Below are 21,535 nucleotides of genomic sequence, written 5' to 3'. Positions count from 1 at the left end.
GACATAGACAACGAAGCAGGTTATATGCGATCAGACCACAACGAAGGAATTTCAGAATGAGGTAGTTTGATTAAAAGTTAGTAATGGTTTCATTGCAAATATAGTTTAGTTATCATGTATATAGGAGCATAAGTCAGCGAAAATGATATATTTGTAGTTTGAAATTGCCTAAGTGTACTCATTATCATGCATATACAAGGTTATAAGACCATAAGTAGGTGAAACTGGCATAAATAGCTTCTACTTAACCCAACTCCTTTGTTTTGTGTATGAACTAACATTTATTCATTCTAAAAACCTATTTTCCATATGTAGATTGAAATTGGCATTTTGTACTCATTATCATGCATATACAAGGTTATAGGACCGTAATAAGTAGGTGAAAATGGCTAAAATAGCTTCTACATAACCATAATAACTATCATGCATATACTTTACTATACACTAATATTGTTTTATGATTGCTTTGACAGGTGCTTATATCTCATGGCGGACGATCATGATCCTCGTTTGGTAGAGGACATTGACGATGATGAGTATGAGGACGAGTACGAGGATGACGACTCCGATGATAGTGATGCTCCTTATAATGTGAATAAGGAGGATGACTTGGGTGAGCCAGAGGATCAGGCTCAAGATGAGTTCGAGCGTAGGCTTGACGATTTTGAAATGTTAGCTGAACGTGCACCGGCCATTGAAAATACAGCACGTGAGATTGTTGGTGAGAACCCGACTCCTGAAAGTCAAGGCCAAGGACAAGATAAAAACAACACAGGTGGTGGAGGGGGGGAAAAGGCACTGGCTGAAAGAAAAACAAGGGGTCCGACGAGAAGCTTTAAGAAACCGGACGGTCCCATGGTCTTGGAGTATGACAACAAAGGCCAACCCAGGCCCAAATGGCGTTGACAATATGCTAAACAAGTTGGCTTATGTTCGCGGAAAATCCCCATTACACTTGTAATGCGGCAAGTACCTCCGGGTTTGATTCAAGCATTTTGGGATGATACAAGGGTAAGTGTGTTTTTGGCACATTTAGACAATTTAAGATACCTTAACCTTATGATTGTTTTTAAATAGAAACCAATAATCGGTTTTAATTTGTGCTTGCAGAGGCAGTTTTCTATTTCTAATGATCCCAAGAAGAAAAGGGTGTTTGTCTCTTTATTAGGGGAAAGATTCAGAGGCTTTAAGACCAAGTTGACTAATCGGTGGATCCATAAGAAGAAGAAGGTGCAAACAAAGAAGAAGAATGCCAAAGAGGATAACCGTCTCCCGTGGCAAATATGGCCGACCGTGTCAAAAGATGATTGGGAAGAGTTCGTTAGAATGAAGAGTCAAAAGAAAGCCATTGTAAGTTTGTGTAAATCTGATGTCAATTGAATAATAGCTTGACACTTTTTGTATTAATGAGACTAACATTTTTTGTTTTGTAGGAACTTCGAGAGAAAAATCAAGCGAATGCAGAAAAGAAGGAATACGTCCATCGTATGGGTCCTAAGACTTTTGCTGAAAAGAGACCTGAGTGGGCCGCTTCGGGTTTATACCCTAAAGCGCTTCTAGTGGCATCGAAGGAACCCTCTAGTTCCACGATCACTACCTTGGTGAGTCGTGCCGGTGATTTCTTTTGTTCTCTCCATTCGTTTGATAAGAAAACCGGAAAATGGTTCATCAAGGGTCCGGAAGCCAAAAAACTGGCGGATAAGCTAGTAAGTTACCTATGAATTGTTGAAATTAAGTCACTTTTGCATCTAACCATTAACTGTTTTACTGACCTCATTTTTCCTTATGCTATGGCTTGAGCACACTCAAGAGATGGTGGAGGGCAAATTTGAACCAAGTATTGAGAATGACCCTTTCACCATGGCTTTGGGAAGGCCATACCATCCAGGACGAGTAGTAGGTTCGGGAGGGTCATTGCTTGGATGGAATAAGGTGATGGGTCCCGAATACACAAAATCGGGTACATCTCGAGCCAGTGTTAACTCACCGGGGGAGTTGGATGCCAAGGTGGCATCAATTAAGGAACAAGTACGCAACGAGATAGTTGGTGAATTGAATGCTTGGGCAAAGCTGATGAACTTACCGACTTTGCCGTTTCTCACTCGTACCCCGGTCGACTCATGTTCTGAACCAAAAGGACAAGGAGAAGGTGATAGACATGGAGGAGATGAGATACGTGGTGAAGATGTGTCACCTCAGGTAAAATCAACTGGGTTATTAAAAGTTTTAAAATACCGAGTTAATTGAGATTTTAGGTGCAATGATTGATGTACTGTTGTAGGTTCCTACTCCTACACATGCGGACTCGAGGGAGCTTGAAAATCCAACACCGCATGAATTTCCAGAGTTACAGGTAATTTGTAACCCTCTACCTTAATGAATTTTGTTATAACTATGCTGTTGTAAAAGTCCTACTTAACTATCTTCTTTTTATATATTTACTTGTGTAGGAAGACACCCGGTGTGCACTTCTAGCCCCGGGGCATGCAAATAGTACCGTGTTGAGTTTGGTGGCGTATGGTAGTGCCCAACCGACGACGGGTGCTACGGCGGGGCCACATCATTACTCGGTTGGGATCGATTCAGTGGTTGCGGGGTTCGAAGACATCCCACTACCCGTACCGATAGAGGAGGTTGAGATAACAGCACTTTGGCAAGCTGTAGGTAGCTTCGTTGATTGGCCATGTGCACTTTTAAACTACTTGCATCTCAAAACAACTCATAATCACATATTTATAAGTGTTTGTCATTTGAAATTACATAAAAATCGCCAAGTTCTAAGTTTTTGGGTCAAATTCATAAAAAAAAGCCATTTTGACCCGAAATGGCTACTCACTTGCCTATTTTCTTCATTTCTCAACTTATAAACTCCTTGCATCTCAAAACAACTCATAATCACATATTTATAAGTGTTTGTCATTTGAAATTACATAAAAATCGCCAAGTTCTAAGTTTTTGGGTCAAATTCATAAAAAAAAGCCATTTTGACCCGAAATGGCTACTCACTTGCCTATTTTCTTCATTTCTCAACTTATAAACTCCTTGCATCTCAAAACAACTCATAATCACATATTTATAAGTGTTTGTCATTTGAAATTACATAAAAATCGCCAAGTTCTAAGTTTTTGGGTCAAATTCATAAAAAAAAGCCATTTTGAGCCGAAATGGCTACTTACTTGCCTTTTTTCTTCATTTCTCAACTTAAAAACTTCTTGCATATCAAAACAACTCATAATCACATATTTATAAGTGTTTGTCATTTGAAATTACATAAAAATCGCCAAGTTCTAAGTTTTTGGGTCAAATTCATAAAAAAAAGCCATTTTGACCCGAAATGGCTACTCACTTGCCTATTTTCTTCATTTCTCAACTTATAAACTCCTTGCATCTCAAAACAACTCATAATCACATATTTATAAGTGTTTGTCATTTGAAATTACATAAAAATCGCCAAGTTCTAAGTTTTTGGGTCAAATTCATAAAAAAAAGCCATTTTGACCCGAAATGGCTACTCACTTGCCTATTATAAGTGATTGTGAGTTGAAACTTATTATTTCTCAAACTATTTCTGATTTCCAATGGAAGCAAAACTTCAAAGAGAAAGAGGGTGGAGAAGCCTAAAAGAATTGATCAACCTAAGAAGAAGCTTAGTGAACAACAGTCCAAGAGTGAACAAGCGTCGAAGTTACACTCTTCGAAAGGTTCACCCATGCCACCTACTCCAATTGTTGAAGACATTGTTCTTCAATCGCTCTCTACTGACATGACCTTTCTTCACAACCGTGCTTGTAATTTGGTCGATCCCATGGAAGTTGCACTTCCTAAGGCAATGTTCCACTATGATGAGGATGCAATTGCATGGATCAGCAAAGAAGATGTGAAGGAATTTCTACGTGGTGCAAAGCTTAACATTTCCCTCATTCAAACATTCATGAGGTACTTCAATGCCTACATAAAGTTCATACTTTTTTCAAGTTATTCAAATTGATGGTGATTATCCTACATCTGATAAATTAATCAATGTTCATGCACGCAGAGCACTACAGGAGCACTTAACTGACACTGATTCTCCGTGTAAAGTTGGGTGGTTATGCCCCGAGCAGTTATCCACTACTAAAATCATAGGCAACCCCCATGACGTGTTGTACTATGTTGAACAGAGTATAAGGGAATCAACGCGTGCGGGAGACAAGTTCATATTCGCCCCATGTTATAGAGAGTATGACTAACCATGTCAAATTCAATCGATTTGGCCTCATTATATGTTGACTCCTAAATATTAATTACCTTGTCTATTGTGAACTTATGTAGGGAGCATTGGAGCCTCATGGTGATTTGTAATTCCACTAACACAATTTATCACCTTGATTCAGCTCGATCATCGGAGAAGTGGCTCGTGAAGTCTATATTGCAAAAGTAAATATATATAGCAACCTATAGTGATGATTATTGCTAATAATAACTAATTTAGTAATCATACGACTAATCAAATTTGATTGTATTTTTTATACTACAGTGTTATGAAGAAGCTACATTGTCGTGCTCCAAAGGGTCCAACATGGAAGACACCGTTGGTAATTTACATGATATTATTGTGATTATCTTGAAAATCTATGGTAGTAAATATTTGCTCATTTCCTTTGCATGTTTCACTGATGTGATTTGTTTGTCATATGCTAGTGCGCACAACAAGAGAATGGACTTGATTGTGCTTTGTATGTGATGAGATTCATGCTTGACATTGTGACTCATTGTACGGACACTCAACAGCTTGATGAGGTAAGTCCTAAAATTTCTTGAAATTCTATATTGATGTGATTTCTAGCCTTAGACACCTATTATCCAACAATGACATGTTATGAGAAACAAAAAGGCTATTTCATAAGAAAGGTAGAAAATGGGTTGAATAGAAGTCATATGGGCCATATTAGGGCCATTTTGTGTTAATATGCTCTTTTGATGTGATTTCTTTCCTTATACACCTATAACTAGATAATATTGACATGTTATGAGATAAATAAAGTTCATTTAATAAGAAATGTAGGAAATGGGCAAAGTAAGGTCATATAGGCCATATTCGGGCCATTTTGGGTAAAAACCGTCATAAACCTTAATAAAATGCTCTCCTATATAATTTTAGGGCTTACACACATACAACTACCCAACATTGACATGTTATGAGAAAGAAATAGTTCATTTGATAAGTAATGTAGAAAATGGCTGGGCTACATGAAGTCATATAAGCCCTATTTGGGCCATGTTGAGTAAAATGCGTTGTTAAACTTCTTGAAATGCTATATTGATGTGATTTCTAGCCTTAGACACCTAATATTATCCAACAATGACATGTTATGAGAAACAAAAAGGCTATTTCACAAGAAAGGTAGAAAATGGGTTGAATAGAAGTCATATGTGCCATATTAGGGCCATTTTGTGTTAATATGCTCTTTTGATGTGATTTCTTTCCTTATACACCTATAACTAGATAATATTGACATGTTATGAGATAAATAAAGTTCATTTAATAAGAAATGTAGGAAATGGGCAAAGTAAGGTCATATAGGCCATATTCGGGCCATTTTGGGTAAAAACCGTCATAAACCTTAATAAAATGCTCTCCTATATAATTTTAGGGCTTACACACATACAACTACCCAACACTGACATGTTATGAGAAAGAAATAGTTCATTTGATAAGTAATATAGTAAATGGGCTATATAGAAGTCGTATAGGTAATATTTGATTAAATACATATTTTTTGCCTAATTAATTATTTTTAAAATAATGTTTTTGTATTTCAAGTTTTGCAAGGTCCAAATGGATGGTCCGTTGACAATCAAGGAGCTTAATGAAGTTCGTGACATGTTGGCGTCTTTCATCACCTTCAACATGTAAATGGCATGCATTGTAATTGTAAATTATTTATGTTAACTTTTGAAATATATATAACTTATTATTCATTATATATGTGTACTTACTATTATTTGTATATATGTAAGCAACTTTTTTTTTTTTGTATTGCGTTTGGGAATATTTATATCTATATATATATATAATTGAATTCTTGTATCTAATATTATTTTTGTATATAATAATTAATAATATTATTATTAGTTATTATAATAATAAAATTATTAATTATTATATTTAATATAATTGCTGGAATTACAGGGTATTATTATTGCAGGTTTTTTTTAAAAAATATTATTGCACGATGGAAAAAAAAAACGAAAAAAAAAATATATATACAAAAGGCACCGGTTAGGCAGGAACCGGTGCCTAAACTATCCACCACCCAAAAAAAAAATGGCGGGAGAGCAGTAATAGGCACCGGTTAACCGGTGCCTATTTCACCCTATGGCACCGGTTAACCGGTGCCTATTAAACCCTATGGCACCGGTTTTGAACCGGTGCCAAATAGGGGGTTTTTGGCACCCCTCAAATAGGCAGCGGTTCAAACCGGTGCCTTAGACCGGGTTTGAACCGCTGCCTAATGCGTTTTTTCTACTAGTGGAACGATGCTGATTGCAAGTGGATTGCCAAGGAACTTCTGGGCTGAAGCCGTAAATACAGCATGTTACGTCCTTAACAGAGTAACAATCAGAAGTATCATCAACAAGACTCCCTATGAACTATTCAGGGGAAGAAAGCCAAACATATCTCATCTTAGAGCCTTTGGTTGTAAGTGCTTTGTACATAACAATGGTAAGAAAAACCTAGGGAAATTTGATGAAAGAAGTGAAGAGGCCATATTTCTAGGATATGCCTCTGATAGCAAAGCTTATAGAGTTTACAATAAAAGCTCAATGTGTGTTGAGGAAAGCATTCATATAATCTTTGATGAAGTTAACCAGTTTGTGAATGTACAGGAACAAGAAGATGATAATGATTTTGAAATTGGATTGATAAGAGACAGGGATGAAGAAGAGACCCAAAAGCAAACCAAAGAAAAGCAGCCTGCTCCAGAAGAGGATCATCAAGAAAATGGAGAGGTTCCTCAACCAGATGAACAGGTGAATGAGGAACAAGCAGAAGAAGCAGAAGGAACAGAAACAGAAGCTCCTCAAATTGGAGTTCCAGCAAGGGAATTCTAACCCAGGCCATTCAGGTATCGAGGTTCCCATCCAACTGATCTAATTATCAGTGATATAGGAAAAGGAACTCAAACAAGATCACAGATGAGGAACTACTGCGCATTTCATGCATTTCTGTCCATTCTAGAACCAAGAAATCATCAAGAAGCCTTGGGAGATGCTGATTGGATAGTGGCCATGCAAGAGGAACTCAATGAGTTCGAAAGGAACAAGGTCTGGCACCTTGAGCCAAAGCCTAAGGGAAAGAAAGTAATTGGGCTCAAATGGGTGTTCAGGAACAAGCTTGATGAACATGGCACCATAGTAAGGAACAAGGCTAGATTGGTTGTAAAGGGCTACAACCAACAGGAAGGTATTGATTTCGATGAAACCTTTGCTCATGTAGCTAGATTAGAAGCTATTAGAATTCTAGTGGCTTTTGCTTCTTTTATGGGTTTCAAACTCTATCAAATGGATGTGAAATGTGCTTTTCTAAATGGTTTCTTAAATGAGGAGGTGTTTGTTGAACAACCTCTAGGTTTCGAAAATCCAAAATTTCCAAATCATGTTTTTAAGCTTGATAAAGCTCTCTATGGGCTCAAACAAGCTCCAAGAGCCTGGTATGAAAGGCTTTCAAAGTTCCTACTGAAAAATGACTTCAAAAGAGGAAAAGTAGACAAAACTCTTTTTCTTAAATCTCGAGGAACTGATTTGTTAGTTGTACAGATCTATGTAGATGATATTATATTTGGTGCTACTAACAATGGTTTGTGCAAGTACTTTGCTGAGCTAATGGGTGGTGAATTTGAGATGAGCATGATGGGTGAATTGAATTTCTTCCTTGGACTTCAAATAAAGCAAACAGCTGAAGGAATAATGATTCACCAACAGAAGTATGTCAAGGAACTTCTGAAGAAGTACAACATGGAAAATGCCAAGACAAATCATACACCTATGGGAACAACAACAAGACTTGATGAGGATCCACAAGGAACAAGTGTGGATCAAACCACTTACAGAGGTATGATTGGTTCATTGTTATATCTAACAGCCAGTAGGCCTGACATTTCCTTTAGTGTTGGATTGTGTGCTAGATTTCAGTCTAATCCTAAAGAATCACATCTAACGGCTGTTAAGAGAATTTTGAGATACCTCAAAGGAACAGATGACCTGTGTCTGTTCTATCCTAGAAGTGATGACTTTATGCTTAGAGGATTCACAGATGCTGACTATGCAGGTGACCTAGTCAATAGGAAAAGCACCTCAGGTATGGTTCAGTTCCTTGGCTCTTGTCTAGTTTCTTGGGGTTCCAAGAAACAAAATACTGTTGCATTATCTACTGTAGAGGCTGAGTATGTAGCAGCAGCTTCTTGTTGCTCTCAAGTCCTCTGGATAAAACAACAGTTACGTGACTTTGGTATTAAATTTAATTGCATTACTATCTACTGTGATAACACTAGTGCAATTTGCATATCTAAAGATCCAGTCCATCATTCAAGAGTTAAGAATATTCATATAAGGCATCATTTCCTTAAGGATAATATTGAAAAGGGTTTGATTAAATTAGATTTCTGCCAAACTGACAATCAAATTGCAGATATATTAACAAAACCCTTATATAGAGAAAGGCATGAGAAGATGAGAATGGAACTTGGGATGATTAAGTTATACTGAGAAAAATGCATCAAGTTCCCTCAGGTATGAAACTCAAACTGACATGCTTAATCTGTTGTATACTGTGCACAAGTGTTATATGTTTAATTACATAGTTAAGACAGGTTGTAAGCAGGAGTAATATTTACTAAGGGCATGTAAATTTGAAAGACATAGAATATGAAAAGTCCAAAATTGGTTGCATGAGCCTTGTTGATTTGTTCCGTGTATCAAGTTGTATTTGCAAGTGTTCATTACTAACAATATTCAAAAGATAAAATTGTTGTGTTTATCTATTTTTCAAAATTCCAAATTCTTTTTATCTAAACACAAAAATCGGATGAATGCATCTAAATTCATCATTATCTTTTGTTCAAAAAGTAGCCCACTTACACTACTCTCTTGAAACACGGTTTGCGTTTCCCTACGCAATAAATATGAATGTCAAATCAACTAAATTCACCTCACCTCCCAAACGACACCTCACTTCACCAATTTACCTCCACCATAAAAGATGTCAGCCTCACACAAATTTACACCACACAAAAATTACCTTCTCTCTCATCACTCCGATCTGTGTTCCAAAAGGATGGAAGGTGGGATATGGTAACCTACTTACCTATGTTTTCGAAAGCTTTGGCATCTCCTTTACTGATAAAGAACCTCTGCCCCTCAAAAACACCAAATACATGCAATCTATTTTCCTTGAAAATCATAAGATGAAGGTTGTGGATGGATGTTTTGAAGTTGTGCTGGAGGAAAAGGAGAAAAGGCCTAAGGAAGTAGGTGGACTAGCTGAGGGGGAAGAGGAGAGAGCTACTGGGATCATAGAGGGAGTAGTGCAGGATATTCAGGAGGAGGAAGAGGAAAAGGTGGTTGAGGAAGTGACTGAGATAGGGGGAAGGAAGAAAAGGAAGAGTTTAAGGCTGATGAAGAAAAATGAGCCCTCTGCACCCATTTGCATTGATATGACTGGGGTGCAAGAGGAATTGCAGAAAGTCTCAAGCTCTCCTAGTCTGGGCAAGTATGCATCTGCAGGAACAGGTTTTGCAGCTTTCAGTTCCCCATCAAAGGCTCCCAGCGAGGAGGTCAAGGAGATGAAGGATATGCTCCTGAAAGTGTTGAAGGAACAAGAGGATTCAAAGCAAAACATGGCTGAACTGAAGAAGAGCATGTTCATTCTGAGCACTGATGTCAAGAAGCTGGTCTCAAGCTCTGAACAAGGGAGAAAGTCCATTGTGAAGGACATAGTGTCTCAAATCAGCAAGAAGCTGGAGGATCTTGCTGTTGATGATGACCAGAGCATTGCATCTTAACCTGTCTTTCCTTGCAGCCTCTTTATGTTGATGAAACTTATGTTTATTTGCTTTTGGGAACAATTTTTTTTGGGTCTGTAATATGTTGGGCACTTTTTGATTTCTTTTGGTAATCTTGCAAATTTGGTACATTTGGCCGATGTTTTAAATCGGTTTTGGATGATTATAATCTATGTTTCTTTTGCCTATATGCTTTGTGAATGTTTTCTCTCTATGCATGCTTCTTGTCTTAACACCAAACCACTAGTTGGTGTTGTGTTATGGTATACTATACGTGTGTGTGATAGTTTTTGATAATGCCAAAAGGGGGAAAAGGATGCAAACTATCAAGGAAACTTAATCATTCTATGGTCTCTGTTCGAAATCTTCACAAGCTGCCTAATCTCTACAAGCAGGTATAATGTATATACAAGTTTTTTCAGTTTTTCCTTAAGTTATTCATTTATGCATTGTTTATTTCCTTAAACATTAGTTTCCATTCTGCATTGTATTTTGTTTTTGCATTTCCTTTCTTTAGGAATAAAATGGATTATCTCTGTTTCCTTGTAAGTAAGTTTGGTTTGTTTGTCATCATCAAAAAGGGGGAATATTGTTGGACTTAATGATTTTGATGATGACACAACCTCACTTACTTACAAACTAATAAGTGCTTGATTGTTTAAGTGTGTACTCAGTTATAAAGACCAGGAGAATTAAGTGTCTTGTAAAAATACCATGAGGAACAAGAAGGCCAGAAGCAGAGCTAGCCATATAGAAGAGTTCCCTCACAGGAACTGGCGCTTCAGAAATGAAGACTGGAGAAGAGAAGGTTCCCTCAGGGAACAGAAGCTTCAGAGAAGAAGCCTCATCAGAGAAGAGAAGTTCCTCCCAAGGAAAAGAAGCCTCGGAGTAGAAGCTTCATCAGAGAACATGAAGACTAAATATATTTTTATATTTTAGGATTTATGTAAGTATAAGATATTAAATGGCACTCGAAAAATCTGTGTGGAATTGGTCTAAAGAGATAAAATTGTGCATGCTATTTTTTAGGTAAGTGGTTAAGTCTTTTAACGATTATCTTTTTCTTAACTAAAAAGATTTTATTTATGATTTTCTAAAAATATCTTTTGCAAATAAAATCTCCCACGTTTTCTAAAAACTTGCGGCCTACTCCTCCATGATTTTCTTCAAGTCATGGTCGTGCACATTAAGGAGTTCATGTTTCCTTAATTTTAAGAACATGATCTTCTTAGTGGGTTGGAGTAGTGGCGTTGTGGATTTGCTGCACAAAGAAGTTTTTCTTAAACGAATTTTGGTCTATAAATAGCTGTTGATTTCAGATGGAAAAACTAACCCTTGCTCACATAAGTTTTCAAGCTTTAAACGAGTTAAGAGTCAAATTCCACACAAGTTCATTAGAGTGTTCTTAATGTCCTTATACTAGAGTTTGTTTTTCTTTCGAGTTGTAATTGGGGAATGGGGAAGTTCGAGTGAAAATTTGTGTATGAGAAAGAGAGAAGAGAAAGAGAAGAGAAAGAGAAGAGAAAACAGAGAAGTGAGAAGAGAGAAAGAGAAGAGAAGAGTAACACGTTGGGTGACTTGTTCCTCAGGGTCTCAAGTTCGTTGAGGAACTTGAGTTTGAATCTTTAGCTTGTAATAGGATCATTTGCCCTATTATAGTGAAGATTCTTTTCCCAAAATCCCAAGTGGTCGTGGTTTTTCTCCTTGTTAGGGCCAAGGAGTTTTCCACGTAAAATCTCTCTTGCATTCTTTAGTTCCTTTAGATAATCTCTCAGTTCCTTTAGCTAACTTAATTTTAATTCCGCAAAAAGTTTGGCTAAATTCTCATACTACAATTCAACCCCCCCTTCTTGTAGTATTCATTAAAATAACAAAATATTTAACCCTAACATGATACTAATAATCATAAATATTAGGAAGAAAATAAAAGGCATCATATTTTTAATCATACTTGATATTAAAGTTATCCTAGACATGATACTAGGAAGATCAAAATGCCCTAACATAACATTAGGAATCATAATAACAACCTAAGCATGATTTCTATATAATAACATCAATAAAAACCATTAAAGTACTTACTTGGATACCTCGTACCTCTTTCTAATAACAAAATACACGCGTTAGTAACTTCAAGGAAAATAATAATTAAAACAATTAAATTAAATAATTGAAAGAGAGATTTGGGACCAAACCCTCAGAAATTAAAACCTTTCACGTCTAGGGCGAAGGTAACTTCGAACTTGGCTAAGTGTGTCTAGTGCTAATGTATGAGGAATTGTGTTTGTAAAAAGCTAGGCTAGAAAGAGGGAGAGAATCAAGAATCTCTTGATAAGAGTTGGTGAGAAGAAAGAATTAGAAAGAATAAGAATTAATGATTTAAAACGGAGTTTTTAGGAGGCTTTTTATAGAGAAAATCAGCCAAAAAGATAGAAAATCGAAACAGAGTTCTGACGCACATAAAACTTGATTAACGTCGACGCTGGAAATTAGTGCCAGGTGCTGAAGGTTAGCGCCAGGCGCTAATGCTTAGCGTCAGGCGCTAATAATCAGTTTCACACGTTTTTTTTTATCTAATCTTTTGATCCGGAAGTCCAAAAAGAAATATAATATGTCATTGGAAAGCTCTTTAAGTCTACTTTCTAACCCAATTTGAATCAGATTAAAATCTTTTGCAGATAAAAAGATATGGCTGAAATAGTGGAAGGGTGTCAGTTTTGGATAGAGTTTCATGTCTCATTCATATCTTTTTCGTTATAGCTCGGATTTAATGTTATAATATATCATTGGAAAGATAATTTCAATATCTATCCAACCATATAAAATTTGGATAAAGATTATGAGGCACGAAAATAATGTCTGACTATATTCCACTTCGTACAAAACAAGAATTCTAAAAAGGAGTAGTTTTATTCAATTTCAAACTCTTTAAAACATAATTATCAATCCTAACTCCATTAGGATTTAAGAGAAACTTCTAGAATATTCTAGAAGACTATAATCAATCCTAATAGCTTTAGGAATGATAATTAATAATAGGCCCTCCTCTAGATCATTGGGCCGCATATAAAAACCAAATCGGGCCTAGTTTAGTATTTTGGCCATAACTTCCTCATTATTTATCGGAATTGGGCTTATAATATATCGTTGGAAAGATCTTTTCAAACCCCATCAAACTAAACCATTATTGGACCCTTATCATGGACCAAACTAAATTAGAATGCACGTTTTTCAAAAATAAGGTAAGAAAAGAATTATTTTCAAAAACAGAAAGAAAAGATATTTTAATAAAAACATCCTCATCACTAGACTTTTCACACTTTCGCTTTATTTGATAATCAAATGACGTGAAAGGTATTCATCACTGGGTTTGGTTTTGGGGAGACACAAATCGGTGTCTACAATACCTTATGGAATCACAACTCAAAATTGGAGTTTTCTGGTTGATTATTGGCTTTCATCATAGGCCAAGGTTTGACTTTTGATTTTTACGGGAATTTTTTTTTTATAGATTAGCTCTGTATAAGCGTTTTTTTATCTTGTGAAGTTGTTATTAACATTTTGGTGGGAGATAATGAATGAACAGAGGCTAGCTTCCTTTAGACCAACTCACTACCTACTCACAAAAGCAGATTCGTTATATTGTGATTATAGTTGTTTTAGTGTGATGTAACTTTATTTATATCTCATGCTAACCATGATTTTAAATAAACAGAAAATGTCTGAACTCGGAAAAGCTGCTCGTGCGTTGCAAGTTCTTGTGCGCAAGAGAGGTGCTAAAAGCTTTTCAAATCCCAAAGATATTCTGGTATTATTATCCTTCATTTTATTTAGTCCTAAAAACTGCATTTAGTGTTTTTTTTTTGTTCGACTATCTTACAAGATTTGGAAGAAAATGTAACTTCGGTAATTTAAAAGACTTAAAATAGCAGAAGTTAAATGTCAGATATTTATGTGTTTCTCACACTGCAGAAAAAACGAAAGGGAGATTTCAGTTAATTGGACTTTTTTAAAAGTGTTTATAGCGAAGGAGATGGAAGCTTCAAAGAGAGCACATCATCTCGTCAGTTTGTGGTATATAATAGAAATTAGTTTAACCACTAATTTATTAGCTCTTTGCCAAGTCTTATAGTTTTTTTTTATCATGTAACAGGAGGATGCAATCAAGAAAGTGCAAGAAAGCCTTGATAGCTCCTCTTCTTCCATTCCCAAGGTTGATATTGAAAATGAAGTTTTCAATCAACTTATGTATCAAGACCGGATCCCTAATCATCCTCTAAATTATGTCTTTGGTGTGAAGCAAAGCGACATCTTTGGAGTGGAAGGATATTTAAGGAAAGAAAGGGTCTAACTATGTCAACAATAGAGATATGGAAGTGGAAAAGTTGAAGATTGCCCTGTTAGATATGAAGAATCAAAATGAGGATCTTGCAGAACAAAATCAACTATTGGGAACAAAATTTGATGTAGTTGGTTCTATGATGGCACAGGTTTTAAAGGAAACACGCAGTGGAAATGTTTCATTAGAAGTTATAGATAATGCAATACAACTGCTTGATTCTCAGGTTTGGATTAATCCATTTCTTTTTTCATCCACTTCCTTTTTTAAAAAATTTCCTTTCATTATCTGTAGCAATATTAAAATTGCATGCATGAATAATGTAAGAGGAATTAATTACTTAAAAATTACATGTTGTGGAAATTATTCATTAAAATCAACTTTACTTGTCTTTAAATTCCATTACATTATCCCTAATAAGAGTATTACCAATTGAGTTAAGCACCTCAAACCATGCTTGGTATATTGAAAGAGATAAGGGAGAGGCAAGTACATATCTTACAATTAAAAAACAAAGAAATGAAATCAATTACATGCATTTCCAGTGAATGTTAAATTACATTAATCTTATTGTTGCTCAGTTGTTATCTTGATTTTGTTGTTGCCTAGTTGTTGTCTTGATTTTGTTGTTGCCTAGCTGATGAACCAATTGTGTATTTGAGAAATATTAACCACTTGATCCATAAGCACTGAAAAATAAAGTACCAGTTCTGGGAAAATCCTATCATTCCTGTCAAGCTTTTTTTTTTTAAGGGATTATCATTCCTGTCAAGCTAAAGCACCCAAATATAGTAAAAAAAATGCTATTGGTGGTAACTAGCCATTTATAACATCTAGTCATCTATAATTACTGGCCTAACTGATGAACAAATTTTGTGTTTGAGATGTCATTTAGGACATTTACTGATGGAGAACAGAGAGAGATAATTAGAATTTTAAAGAAAATCAAGATAAACAGGTGATTTATTACTAGTCATAATTCTGACAAAACAATGATCCAAACTCTTTATACAACTAAGTCAAAAGAAAATTCACTAAGCTTGAGTAAAATCTGCCACAGTATTAACAAACATTAACCTGTAGCAAGCAGCATTAATTAATCGATACACTTTGATCATTCCTTGGGCTTGGGAATCTGTATAGACATAATCAAAGAAAGGTTAAAATGTGTTTGATTGATGTAATTAAGCTCTATTTGGTTCAACTATATTTGGTTGAAATTATATAATCTGAACTTAAATTATCTAAACTTATGTTATTAGAAATAATTTTCAGAGTAGCATAGCTTCTATAGCTATATGTGAGTGTGTTAGAACTTGTTTTGTCTAAATTAATCTGAACCTTCATTATCTGGACTAACCAGCACTTATTTTAACTTAGTTGAACTTAGAACATCTTTATACGCATTGTCTGAAATAAAACAAACTGAAAAAAGAAAGAATTTTTTTTTTAAAAAAAAAAAAAAAAACCCCTAGGAATTCTCATGAAGCCCTCCAAATTAAAAGTAGTGCACATTAATGAACTTGGAAAGAAACTACTACAATTGCATCGACCTTAGGGTTATTCAAAAAGGAGTTTGCTAATACATTCATTTGGTCCTAGAACACCCATAAACTAGCAACATTAACCCACACCAATTTCTTTCATCAAACACTACAAAGAGACATGCAAACATCACGGCAAATTAAGATCATAAGACAAAACTTGATCCCCGAGAAGTTGTATTATTTGCTAGTCTATCAGTGAAAATATTGTAACTTAGGTGATAAGACCTCTGATTGATTTTTCGATAAATTTTGTTGCGTACAATGTTTCATATTCCGTTACTTTGGTGATGAGTTTGTAATGGTTTTTGGGTGTTCATCCTATTTGATGGCTTTGCTTGTGCAGTTTTTTCACTCTTATAACGTACCATTAAGATTTTTATGTTTTAATATTTCTGACATCAACAAAATTAGTACAATATGAAAGAAGTCAAAAGTGTATCACTTGAGGATTGGCAGCATTGACCGATTTTTAGATAGGCAATTCTTGTTATGATGGGAACTTCCTCAAAAACTCAGTTGTGTTGGATGTGTCACTTGGGTTGGGAGTTGTAGAACAGAGGGTTTGTGGGTTACTGGTGGTAAATTCTGTAGGGTCTTGCTGTCTTGGTAAAATTGATATGAAATCGTATGTAGAATCTGTTGTGAACCTTCCCCTTTCCCTTGCTTCATCATCTACGTTATTTAGTGAACCTTTATTGCTGCCCTTGGTGGAGAAGTGTTGTTAGCCTTCCCCTTTCCCCTGCTTCTGCTGCTACTTTTGTCCCCTGCTGACTGGTGGCGGCTGTGGGTTTATTGCAGGATTGCTAGTTTTAGGTGGTTTTAGGTTCAATTATTAGGGGGCAATGGTGTTAGTCAGAGGCAAGTTAGTACATTTTAGGTAAATGTTTGAAAGTTATTCATTTTATATAGCTAGATTAGCGATAAAGAATACAGTAAAAAAAATATCCACCATGCATATATAGAAAATTAATAAAATAGATAGCACCATTTAGAATTACCCATAAAAATGAAGAAAGTGAAATGCATACAGAGACTAGGGGTATGTGCAGCAACTTCAAGGAGATGGCTTTTTCTTGTTTAGAGAGGATGTCAAGCAGAGATCATGGTATGTTTATGGCTTTGTGTTGGAAAATATGGACAACAAGAAATAAATGGTTGTTTGAAGGCAAGGCTTGTGATCCCAAAGCTTCGGTAACATATGTTAATAAATTGATGTCTGAGCTGCAATCCGAGGAGAAAGAACGGACTGTCAGAGCTAGTACTCATCAGTTTTGGAAGCCTTCGAGTGTTGATTTTGTGAAACTAAATGTTGATGGTGGTTCTGCCGAAGGTAGAGGGACCTATGTAGGGGTTGTTGTGCGTGATTATAGTGGGATTGTGAGGCTTGCTGCTGCGTGGAGGCTCGAGGATAGGTGGCTTCCTGATGTCGCTGAAGCAATGGCAGTGTTGTTAGGGCTCAAGGTTGCTGTAGAATTTGGGTTTCGGTGTGTGATGGTGGAAAGCGATTGCCATGGTTTGATTAACTCGCTCTCATGACGAGAAAGAGAGAGTAGCTCCCTTCACATTATTTTTGTTGATATATATCATGTTGCTAGTGGTTTTGATCCTATTAATAGGAATTTTGTTAATAGGAATGGGAATAAAGTAGCCCATGAACTTGCTCACTGTAAGCCATGGGAAGTAGGTAGGTGTTGACACCTAAAAATGTCTCCCCATAACCAAACCCGATGATGAAAACCTTTCACCGCAATTATTAGTCGGGTTGAGTATTAATCTTTGGAGTGCTTAAATTCATGTTCTATCCAATATATTTCATAAATCAATCCAATTTCTAGCTCATTTCCCTAAACCATAACATATTTTCCACTTTTCGTATCCACATCATAAAACTGAGCTGAACTGATTTTATGGCTATATAATTTTGATCCAACTATTATTTAGTTGGATAGGCATTGAAATAATATTTCCAATCATATATCATAATCCCAATTCCGAGCTATAACGAAGAAGATATGAGCCAAACACTAAACTCGGCCCAAAACCGACACCCTTCCACTAAAACGACCATATCTTAAAATCTACAAATCATTTTGACCTGACTCCAATTGGGTTGGAATTATACTTGATAAGCTTTCCAATGATACATTATATGCCTTATTCCTAGTTACGGATCAAAATTTATCGCAATTTTAAAAACGGGTAAAAAACTGGAATTACCGCGCACAGTGCAAAAGCACCGTGTCACGGCGCCTGATGACGTGGCACGGTGCCTGGTGTCTTGACACGGTGCTTTACATCGTGTCACGGTGCTATTTTCAAAGCTTTTTTCGCGCCAAATTCAACCGTGGCACGGTACCTGTTGCTGTGATACGGTACCTGCTGCCGTGACACGGTATTTCTCACCGTGTCACGGTTCTTTTTTCGTGTGATTTCTGCGAAACGGTGGACACTGCCGTGTCGCGGAATTTTCTCGTGTCTTTTCCGCGTAAACCCTTCACGCGCTTTCATTTCCCGTAGGTTAAATATGTCCCGCATCACTCCAATTTTCCCCGCGTCACGGGATTTTCCCCCGTCTAACGGTGCCTTCCCCCGTCTGACGGTGCCTGGCACCGTGTCATGGTGTTCTTTGCCGTGTCACGGTGTTAATTTTTAGGGTTTTTTTTTTATATTTTAGGGTTCCGTGTGTTCCCTATACTCATTTTCCCTATAAATACCCCCCTCCTTTCTGCAGTTCGGGGCATCAAATCCTTCTCTCTTTCTCTCTTTTACACCAAAAATCATTATCTTCTCTTTCTCTCATATTCTAAGCTTCAAACCTATATTCGTAATTACATCATTCTTCCCCCAAGCACTCCAAAGAGTCCATACAACACCCGAGGTTCCGTTCTTAAACCAAGGCGTGAAAGGTACCAATAACTGAGGGTTTGGACTAAATCAAATCTACATTTATTTAATTTAATTTCCATTTGATTTATATTTTTTTATTGAAGTTACTAACAATTTGTTCATGATGTAGCAATTTAAAGGAACGCGCGGAATGTGAGTAATTAATTAATTTAATTGCTCTTATTTTATTTTCTTATTGCTAGTATCATGATTAGGTTATTTTATATTTGATTTGACTAACGCTATTATTGTTGAATTACTTCCAATATTGATGTTTATTTTATTATATTTATTTATCACCATATTGCATGTTAAAAGGAATATGTAAGTGAAAATCACGCTTAATAAGATAATTTGGACAACCGGTTTAGGTTCCTTTTTAATCTTGTTATTAATCGAAGTGATCATTAATATTTTAGAATAATGTGTTACATTAATATTAACCAATTTAGCTTAATAATAGTTTGGAGCAAATTGAATATTTTGTTTGTATGCCTTTGAGATCGCAGGAATCATTTTTCACTATAAGAATCGAGTAGAGGCCAATACGGGCGAATGTGACTCCATGACTCACTTCGTATCATCGTCCCCGATCCTCCTTTCGTGGTTTTGAACCATATGGAGTAATCTCATGGATTATGAATGGGGTGTAACCTTCACGGGTCAATTGTTGTTGCCTATCGTTGTCCCTTAATCGTGGTTTCCTTTTATAATTCGTGAACGGTTTACGAGTTCCTTAAAAACTTTTTGGCGGCTCCCTACTTTGCTTTGTCCCTAATCGTTGTCCCTAATCGTAATGTCAATTCCCACTTCCTATGAGTGCCACGCATATTCACACATGCTTTAACGTAGGCGCACTTCGAGCAACGCCTACAGTATGTACGTTTGGTTGTCAAATTTTCCTACTACCATTGTTCCCCTTGTGGATTCTGATATTTCTATGAATGAGAATTAGTTTCTTTTGAGACTTTCTTTCAAAAAAAAAAAAAAAAAAAAAAGAATTACCCATAAAAATAAATATGTAAATTAATTTGCCTTTTGGTCAAATTATTGCGTTCAATATGTATATAATGTGAGTTAACTATTCTTTAGTATTTTATGTTTGTACTTGCTATTTGGCGATGAATATAAACTTAGGCATATTCATTATACATATAATGATATATATCTTAGAATTTTTGATATATTTTATTTCTATATCTGTATACTTGGACCATAATGAGTAGAAATTTTGCAATTTGTTATCTTTATCCCTAGCTTAGTATTTGAATAGGAGTGTTGTTTGTTATTGGCCGAGCACATACCTCCTTTACTAGCAATGAGTTAATTACTTGTGCTATGGAAGAAAGTGAGTGTTTAGTACAAAGATTCTTGTTAGCTAGGCATTTAACTGGACAGATATGCTTGGTTTACATTTCTCCATGATGAATATTTTATGTTTAACTTCTCTAAATTTGCAATACTACTACTACAATAATTGTTCACATATCAAATTTTCTTCGCAGGTTGTTGATGATGTAGGCGGCAATGGTAAAAAGTAAATGAAGAGCGTAATTTGGCTTCAAGCACTCTTATAATATATGTGTGGGTATTTAGTAGCTTTGATAACGTTGTGTGTAATTAGTTTGAACATCTTTTTAAGGAAAATATCTATATATCTATTTATTCAAATGCTAGACTTGTTTAGTTGAATATATATTCGTTAACATAATAATGTTTTACAAAAAGTAAACTATATGTATATATATGTGCGCTCGCTCTTTTCTTTATATATAATTTACTTTTTGTAAATACATTTTCATTAATTATGATTTTATATATTATTATTATTATTATTATTATTATTATTATTATTATTATTTTGTTTGTTCAAAGTTTTATATAAGTACTTCATTAACTTAAAGGGAGGAAATAAGTACTTCATTAATTTTCGTCCAAAAAAAAATAAAGGGAGGAAATAGTGACGCTTTTATGCATCAAAGTTATTGGTGGGTATTTAAATTGATGGAAATAATATATCATCATTTTGACACACAAAAGTGTCAAATTTTTTTTTAACAATGACTAACAGAAACGTCACAATTTTTTAGGCATTAATAATGAAGGGAAATACATGCCCCCAATTTGACACACAAAAGTGTCATAATTTAATAGTAATGACTCAAAAAAGCATCATAATTTTTTCGTAATGACACAAAAAAATGTCATAATAATTTAGCATTGATACACAAAAGCGACATATTATACTTATAAATTGACACAAAAAGCGTCAAAATATTATGGATTCAAAAATTTTGACGTTTTTAAAGCGGCAAAATAGAAAATTATGACGCTTTTTAAGGTCAATATATGTACAAAAAAGTGTCAAAATGTTCCTTGTTTTTTTTGTAGTGCTTCGTCCTGGCATCCGTCTGATTTCCAGGAGGAGAAGCGCTGCAATAAGGCAGTTTAGTAATCACTATTTCAATCCTAGGCCTTGCCGACCTAGTAGTTTGTGATGGGCTAGTTTGAAAATTCGGATGGAAGCCCCAACCTCTGCATGAGAAGATGATTGAAATTCTTTCAAGGATTGCAACTCAGCCAGATTTATGACCGAGTTGGCAAACTAGGAAAAGCGAAGGCCTGGAGTTTGCCAGGACGCTTCTCTAGCAGAAAAGACGTCCTGCCTCCTCTGGCGCTCTTCGAATGAGGTGGTCACTTGGACCACCGAGCATTCGTTG

General features: G+C 35.7%; 1 protein-coding gene and 2 long non-coding RNA genes across 4 annotated transcripts; all 3 read left to right on the top strand.

The window, feature by feature from the left end:
- The first annotated feature begins 2,082 nt into the window (after positions 1–2,082).
- Positions 2,083–2,658, top strand: LOC145555860 (uncharacterized). The gene is made up of 3 exons (XR_014091597.1): positions 2,083–2,199; positions 2,282–2,353; positions 2,451–2,658. It is a non-coding gene; the product is annotated as an uncharacterized LOC145555860 (long non-coding RNA).
- A 1,178-nt stretch (positions 2,659–3,836) lies between these two features.
- LOC145555859 (uncharacterized) lies at positions 3,837–4,779 on the top strand. Of its 2 annotated transcripts, XR_014091596.1 has the most exons (4): positions 3,837–3,936; positions 4,037–4,219; positions 4,312–4,574; positions 4,681–4,779. It is a non-coding gene; the product is annotated as an uncharacterized LOC145555859 (long non-coding RNA). The 2 variants fall into 2 exon arrangements; XR_014091595.1 differs by having other exon boundaries at positions 4,312–4,710.
- Positions 4,780–16,949: 12,170 nt separating this feature from the next.
- LOC145642766 (uncharacterized) lies at positions 16,950–17,465 on the top strand. The gene has a single exon (XM_081693940.1). The coding sequence runs from the start codon at positions 16,950–16,952 to the stop codon at positions 17,463–17,465; it is 516 nt and encodes a 171-aa protein (XP_081550066.1).
- The last annotated feature ends 4,070 nt before the right edge of the window (positions 17,466–21,535 follow it).

This window comes from Chenopodium album, chromosome 8 (assembly GCF_948465745.1).
Source record: "Chenopodium album chromosome 8, dcCheAlbu1.1, whole genome shotgun sequence".
NCBI lineage: Eukaryota > Viridiplantae > Streptophyta > Magnoliopsida > Caryophyllales > Amaranthaceae > Chenopodium > Chenopodium album.
The sequence above is the reverse complement of the archived record's forward strand: the minus strand, read 5'-3'. Positions and strand labels throughout refer to the sequence as shown.